This window comes from Etheostoma cragini, chromosome 15 (assembly GCF_013103735.1).
Source record: "Etheostoma cragini isolate CJK2018 chromosome 15, CSU_Ecrag_1.0, whole genome shotgun sequence".
Taxonomy (NCBI): domain Eukaryota; kingdom Metazoa; phylum Chordata; class Actinopteri; order Perciformes; family Percidae; genus Etheostoma; species Etheostoma cragini.
In genome coordinates, this window is record NC_048421.1 from 8,755,899 (window position 1) to 8,763,968 (window position 8,070).

Consider the following 8,070-nt stretch of genomic DNA (forward strand, 5'->3'; position numbering starts at 1 on the left):
TATATCAAGTTATTACAAGCGTTTATATACATGGGGGATTAGGGCAGATGTAATTCATCGGTAATAATATGTTTGTCTAATTATATGTGTATATATACTTCTATGTGTATGTCTCCCCTTCTATTTGTCTGCACTGACTCATGAGGGAGCACACTGTCTCACAGATGGAAAGGATTCATTATTCTACTTTTTTCATAGAAAACTTAATCTAAATGGGTCATTTGGTTGGACCTAGAAAGTCATTTTTAAATCATTTTCCAGACAGAGTACAACCAAGAAATATGGTATCCTTTGACTGTATGCAAACCCATAGTAGCTATCATGTATAGCAACTTTGTGAACTGAATAAATTGCTGCATTTCTTTCTCTGTTAAAGGCGAGTGCAGCTGTGATATAGCTTTTTGCCTTTGCGCCTGCATGATCATTATTATTGTGTTTGTGTCATTGTGTGTATTGTGTGTGGGAGGGAGGTGTAGAATGGCAAATTGGAGGTTAGCAGAAAGCCCCTTTGTTAAGGAAGCTCCAAATAGCTCACTGTATTCAATGGTGGTTGATTTGTTTTGAGTTTAGATGAGAGAAATGCTCCTTTACAGTGCTACTGTTTACAGTTTATCTTGATATCTTTACTGTTGCTCTCTTGCATTGTTTGTAACATATAGGTGGCAGCAGAGAGAAAAAAAACATTTATTACTGAATCCGTCCAGAACTACACCTCTCTGATTTCATTGATGGGGTAGTGTGTGCGTGTTTGTAATCTTTTTACTTTTTGTCTCTGTCAGATTATAGCGTACCAGCCTTATGCAAAATCAGTGGACTGGTGGGCTTATGGAGTTCTTCTGTATGAGATGCTAGCGGGACAGGTAATATGCTTTTTTACTGCACCAGTTGTGGTCTGCATTATACGTTTTTTTTTTAATATCATACCTCAATTAGGACTATACATTAAGCGGTGTGTATCCATAAAGCTCTAAACTCTTTTCTGACATTTTAGATTGAACCTAAAGTTGATTAAAATATTTTTTTTAAATAGTTAACAGCACAGTATTGAAAATAATGTTTCTTACTGAAGACGAGTTACACACATAAACACTTAAACACACTTTTATTATAAAGCAGATCAAGTTTCCGTAAAGGTATGGAAACGTTTAATACAAAGAGAAATGCAAACAGCCCATATTTAGAAACAGTTCCCTCAGGACTTCTGTATGATTGTGATGTCACATGTAGAAAGTGTAGTTACAGTGCCATTACAGTCATTCCCCAGCTGCAATGACTTGCAAGTGCTTTCAGCGTGCATATGCAAAAGACCCAGAAAAGCTGACCAATCAGCGAAGACTCTGCTTTTTTTGGGAGGGGGGCACAAAGAGACAGGGGCTACAACGTTTCAGACAGAGGGTCAATACAAGTATATTCAGAAATAATGTTGTCAATATCAATGTTGTAATAGCACATTGAGCTGCAAGTGTAATACATACATAGAACTAGATATTGTTTTGACTTTATTTGTTTAATCAAAGTGACATATAGCACCCATGAGCATCATGGGACCACTAACTTAAATATCTCTGAGTACAAGACAGTGATGTACCTTTGACACCCACAGGAGCTCCCACTGCTCAGCTCACCTTCATGTGCTGCTCTCGTCACCTCAGTATCTTGTCAGGTTTCAAAGAACAACCCTCAAGCTGTGACACCATATTTGTCTTTCTTCTCAGCCTCCATTTGATGGAGAGGATGAAGACGAGCTCTTCCAGTCCATTATGGAGCACAACGTGTCCTACCCCAAGTCCATGTCTAAAGAAGCTGTGTCCATCTGCAAGGGAGTAAGTTCTGTTTAAAAGGCCATACAGTGTTTTATAAGGCATAACACCAGCTCCCAGTTTCTCACGAGTTGTTCCCTTGGTACTGTTGAGTCACAAGTTTCCATGGTGTTCAAAAAATTATCCTTTATTGAGCAGGCATCTCTTCTCCTCATACCTGGCAAGCACTTTTGTGACATCATCTCAGTGAAACGGCATCATGGTTGTCATGATTATTTAACAAGGAAATGAGTTTTCAAAGTCAATTTACACTCCAGAGAAGATTCAGGCACAGTCTGATCACATCTTTTAATAACATACCTCACCTTCATTTATTATATTATTACACCCTGTCGCTGCATTCTGCCACAAGAAATATTGTTCATCATCTTCCAGCCGGTGACAAAATAGATAAGCCCGATCCTTATTGTTGGCTTCACATCTCATTTGCAAAAGAAATTATTCATGGTCCAAATTTAGCTGCTAAATCAGACACAAAGTTATGAAAAGGCAGTGTAATTTCCTGCAAATATTTTAAAGCTGGATGAGCGAAACATGGAGTGTCAGTCTGGCTCTGCATAAGGTCATTGGCACAATAGTGTAATCTAACACAGGCAAGAAGCAAAGTGGATTGCTGTTAATATAAGGAAGCTTTAAAAATACACACTATCTCTCTGCTTCCCTATTTTTAAGATTTTCCTCAAGCAGCTAACCGCTGTTGTCACATTTTCTAATGTCTCCTCATCTGTTTGATACCAGCTGATGACCAAGCACCCGTCCAAGCGTCTTGGCTGTAGCTTGGAGGGGGAGAGGGACATCAGGGAGCAGGCCTTCTTCCGACGCATCGACTGGGACCGCCTGGCAAACAGAGAGATTCAGCCGCCATTTAAACCTAAAGTGGTAAGTGCTGCTGTGTGTGTGTGTGTGTGTGTGTGTGTACGTGTCTGTCTGTCTGTCTGTGTGTCTGTATGTAAGTGAGTGAGTGAGTGAGTGAGTGAGAGACAGTCAGTCATTCTCTATCATGGTAACTGGGATATAGATATATTGATATTAATCATGATATTTTGCACTATAAAACAAAAATCATAGCTCAAAATATCAATAAAGGAACGTCTGTTCTTGACTAATAAAGCAAATTACATTGATGCAAAAATAATAATGTTGTGAAACAATCTGATCAGGATTTTTTGTGGTTCAAATCCTATCATCTTCATCTACTGGCTTGACCCCTGTGAGTAGATTCTAAAAGAAGTGTTGAGCGCTTGGAGAAAAAAGCGACAAAAAAAAAAAGGGTTCAGTTCACAATGTTCTAAAAGGTTTAATGAGACACACAAGGATATCTATATTCTCTAACAATCGCTTCATTCATTTAGTTGAGGTGTAATAAGATGAGATAGTCAGGATTGGAGGAAGGATTGTCTCAAGCTTTCGTCACACAGATAGGAAAATAGGGTTGCACTACAAGATACAAATACAATAGATGAGAACGACTTTCTTCAAACTTTTCACAGAATGGAAAGTAACATTATCCATAACACGGATAAAGATCTATTTTTGCCATAAAGCATCCTGCTAACTGATTTTTAAAAAATTGCTGATTTATATGTATTTATATAGAAGTTCATACCATGTTAAATGTTAGACTGATGTGCCTAATGTTCAGTCTTATTGTATGTCTCCAAACTTCAAGCACTATTTTTCCAAATCTTAAAGGAGAGGTTTGCATTTTGCAAGTCTATCTAAATACAATACTCACATGCCTATTTGCAGTTTTTCTGACTCAAAACACAGAGATCAACACAAGACTTAGAGAGGCATGATTAAAGGTTTCAAGTAAATACTCATGGTTAAATGTCCAGCATTCAACCATGAGTATTTCAGCAGCAGAGAGTGACAGGGTTTAAGCTGGATGGCGTTAAGGCTAATAATACGATTCAGAGAGTGGGCAGGCAGTGATGAGCCACCTGTGATTGAGTGACCACGCCTCTTGACCTACATGCAGATGCAGGGGAAGGGAGACAGGTCGAAAAAACACAATGGGAGAAACTGCTGCCCCATAACAGTAATCATTCCTTCTTTGTATACTGGCTAAGAATCTCTTAGCCAGTATCTCTCTTCTTGACACAATATTGTGAGCGATGGGGAATACATTCCATCAGTTTCTGTGTAGAACTTACCTTTAAGGGTTGGCTGAAGCTGATGTGAGGCTTCAACTGTCTGAGTTAGACAAGTTTTTATTAGTACATATTTCCCTCTTTGTGTTCCCTGTGGTTCCTGTCTGAGTTGCAGTGGAGGAACACATTTGGGCAAATACTGTTCTAACTTGATTTGTCTAAACTCCATTGAGTATTTTTAATTTAGTGAGCTTTGATAACATGAATGAGACAAGAAGGCCAGGGTCTCAAACACGATTTATTCAAAACACTGTTTACATCAAATTTTAACTCAATGCTACCACATTTCTACCCCAGCCAAGAGGTATAAATTTAAAGAAAAACAAGTGGATATTTCCAGACACAGTAAGAGATGATGGAAGACGACAGAAACTAATAAACACGCATCAGAAATTAGCATAAAACATCTAGTAGTGTGATTTATTATATTATATTATATTTAGTTTTCTTGTCGTCCCTGTAATGCTAAAAAAAGGCGAATTACCTAGTGAGTCTTGAATGCATCACGGTTAAAGGATTGAAATACTCCCTCAGAGAGTCGTGAAGTGTGTATGCATGAATGGTTGTGTATTGTAGTATGTCTGCGCTCCCATCTATCTTCACCCAGTGTGATGGTTTTACGCCCAGCCGAGCTCGAGGCTAGAAACCCAGCTGCAGTCACCAGACCCCCACACCCCCTCACCGACATCTAAACCTTCTCCTGTCAACACAAAACACTCTTTTGAGCTTGTTGAATCCTGCATCCTCCTTTCTCTCGCTGCCCACAGCGCCCAAAGCAACACACGCGCTGCCACTGAGGATTAAAAATAGCTCTCCAAGAGCAGAGTTCCCTTTACTTCCACACAAGGGCCACGGTTAATGCAGGGTTACACAGCGGATGTGTCCTTTCTCCACTCACAGAAAGGGAGGGAAGGAAAACATTGCTAAAAGTGGATCCATCACTTCAGGGCGCTTTTTTTGCTCATACACAACGTCATTAATTGGCCTGAAGGGACTCGCAAACAAAAGACTATATGAGGCTTTAATGCTTCTGTGATATTACAGAGCAGCTGAAAATGCCTGGCATGCTGATGCGCCTCCTGAGAAAATGTGTCACAGACAGCAGGCACTGAAATCCACTGTAAACCACAGATTTGTTTTTGTTGTGCATTACTCATCCTGAATGGTGTTTCTTGTTTTCTTGTAAAAGTGTCGTGACAGGGATGATACTGTGCATGACATGCAGCAATATGCATAAATATATTCAGCTGGAGGCAGAAGACACCCTCAAGCGGAGTTGCACACTGATGCTGATGACCTCCACTCTGGATGTTTAGGGTTAGCTCCTAATCTAATAATAACTCCCGCCCGGCTACTCATAGGGCTGTGCACCACCTTCTCTCTAGGACCGTTGGGAAGCATACTATTAAAAGACTTAATTTAAAAGAGGAAATGTCTTTTGATCATGTCCACAATTCAGTTCTTTCTTTTCTGCAGTCTTTTGCAGTTGAGAGATCCAAATAATCTGACATTCTTTTAATCTCTTTCAGTGCGGCAAAGGAGCAGAAAACTTTGACAAGTTTTTCACACGTACACAACCCGTGCTGACCCCTCCCGACCAGCTAGTCATTGCCAACATCGACCAGAGTGAGTTCGCAGGCTTCTCTTACATGAACCCTCAGTTCATCCATCCATCCCTGCACAGTGTGGTATGAGGAGAGCGCAGAAAGATACTCAAAAGCATGGACTGTCGCTGACTACAGGATCCTTACAAACTCCAACAAACAATCCCGACGTCATAAGACTCATATCATCCTCTACAGTGTTCTGTCTTTATAAGTTATCAAAATATGTGTACAAAAGTGACTTAGAAGAAGGAAGCAAGGAGTTAAAGAACAACTACACGGCAGTGATATGTTTGCATAATTTCCCCAAACATCTCAAATATGTTCTTTATTCTCTATCTGTGTTTAACCAAACCTGCTGCCTTTTTTCTTGAATGTGTGACCGGTAACTTTGTTATTAGGTAGTAAAGATGCAAGATGTTTTCCTTTCTCATGTTCCCCATCTTACTACGCAACAAGCTGCAATGCACGACGAGAACGGAACATTTTTTCTGCTCTGTCCCGGCTTTATCTACTTCTGATCCGCTACACGTGTATTTTATATTTATATCAAAAAACAAGAGGTAGTATACTGTTACATGAGTGCCAAAGTAGAAGTGGAAAGACATTTATATTGCAGTTCTTAAAATCCTTGTAATGTTTTTTCCCAACACACTAAAACCCCGCTAAAACAGGGGTTGTTTCTTTGTGTTGTTTTGTAGGATGTGGAGATACAGTATATCTAACTCAGCATAGACAAACAGAAGCACATCATGCTTATGCTTGGTTATAAAGCTGTCTACGCTATTTGAATGCAGTGTTGGTCAGTATATAGGGTCAGAAAACTGTGGATCAAAGAGACAGTGTTTTAAATTATAAAGATGCTATTTCCAAATGCACAAAGCAGATCTCTGTTGCATGCTTATTTTTCTGACTCTGTATGAACAGTAGACTCTAGGATGCATTACATGTCTGGTATCATTGTAAAGTTTAGTATTTACGATATATAAACTATGATAATATATAATTGTTGTATGTTTTGAAGAGTCTTATCCTGAAGAAAAAGTTTCTAATTGTTAAAGGAAAAAAAGCTTTTGTTCATATTTTATGTTTCGCTTAACTCTTTTATGTCCAAAAAACCCTCTATTGTACACCCATTTTTATCATTTTGTAAATATGTTTCAAAGGGATGTTTCAGAAAGAGAAGTTACATGCAGATTTTATACTACAAATTGAATGTGCTTTTACTACCGTAGACAGTTTGAACATGTCTATGTTTAGATTACCCCGAAGAAGAGTATATATATATATATATATAGTGTCTGGCTGAATCTTTGGTAGCTTTGGGATCAGCAAACCTTGTTATATGTATTTCCACAATTAATCCATTGTTTTCTACTACTCAGTGTCATGGCAAATATGCAGCACCTACTGTGCGTGAAAAGGTTGAATGCCCTCTTGCCTTGGTCATCTCAGGGCAAACTCCTTCTGTAACAAATTCAAAACCAAGCCCTAGGTGGCTGCAACATGTCTCTTCTTTCTTGTGTATATTGTGTGCATGTGTGGGACGAGGCTTGATCTAAGCATGAGAAAGACCCTTGCATGATACAGAGATCATGGAACATGGAGTTTCCCCAACTTATTGCACAGAACGAGATTAATCAACAAGCATTGTGCACTTTTCTAATCATCGTCTCCTCCCACCTGCTGCCATGAAGCCTGACATGTTTGACTAAAAACAACACTAATGTGTAAAATGCTTCTATTGGCTTGTTGTTCCCTTGTGCCAATTTTAAGTATTTTGTTTCCAGTCTGGTGTGTTGTTGAGAGGCTACTACTTAGGCCCACAATGCTACAACGGTGAAGTTTTATAAAACTGCCAAATTTACTCTTAACCCTTGAAGTACTTACTTAGTTACTTTGTGTAACAGACTGATGATGCAGCTGTCATATCTGGACCAAAATTAGATTTTTAAAGTTCAAAGAAAACTGAATGTTTACATGTCTCACATTGAGAATCTTTATTGGAGGAGAAGAAGAGAAAAATAACATAATTTTGGACCCATGACAGAGATAATTACATGTCAGGCCAGTCAGGTTATGTACCACTACAGTTAGAGCCACAGGGATGTTTGTATGCGTTACCTTTCACTGCCCCTACTTTTGTTTACCTGATTCTTCTTGTTCCTCTGTTCATTGTGGTATGATGGATACTGTGTAAGTGTGTATAAATAAAGTATGAAAAATATGACTCTGTTCTTTTTTCTTCGATTTCCAGCTTCACTGCTAATGTAGCTACTGTTGGCCACATGACCACCCATCTTCTCCGACCACCTGCCAGCCGCGTTCTCACAGCAGCAGTCAATGTGGCGCACACTGCAAAAAGGACATGTAAATCACACAGTGCTTAACTTCTCGTAGTAGAGAACAGGCTGGCCGAGGAGAGCTGTTCATGGTCCTGAAACACTTTCTTTCTCTCTCACTCTCTTTCTCTCTCTCTCTCTCTCTCTCTCT

General features: G+C 39.3%; 1 protein-coding gene and 1 long non-coding RNA gene across 3 annotated transcripts in view; one reads left to right on the forward strand and one right to left on the reverse strand.

Moving 5' to 3' along the window:
- The window catches only part of si:ch73-374l24.1 (protein kinase C alpha type), an 85,931-nt gene extending 78,124 nt beyond the window's left edge, over window positions 1-7,807 (forward strand). For both annotated transcript variants that reach the window (XM_034893979.1, XM_034893980.1), the window contains 4 exons: window positions 780-860; window positions 1,716-1,823; window positions 2,559-2,699; window positions 5,503-7,807. In XM_034893979.1, the coding sequence (XP_034749870.1) occupies window positions 780-860; window positions 1,716-1,823; window positions 2,559-2,699; window positions 5,503-5,667 (495 nt within the window). In that variant the 3' untranslated portion in view covers window positions 5,668-7,807. The remainder of the gene's footprint in view (window positions 1-779; window positions 861-1,715; window positions 1,824-2,558; window positions 2,700-5,502) is intronic.
- Window positions 3,093-3,642, reverse strand: LOC117957908. Its single transcript, XR_004659618.1, has 2 exons — window positions 3,556-3,642; window positions 3,093-3,257 (listed from the first exon to the last, which is right to left on the reverse strand). It is a non-coding gene; the product is annotated as an uncharacterized LOC117957908 (long non-coding RNA).
- Window positions 7,808-8,070: the final 263 nt, after the last annotated feature.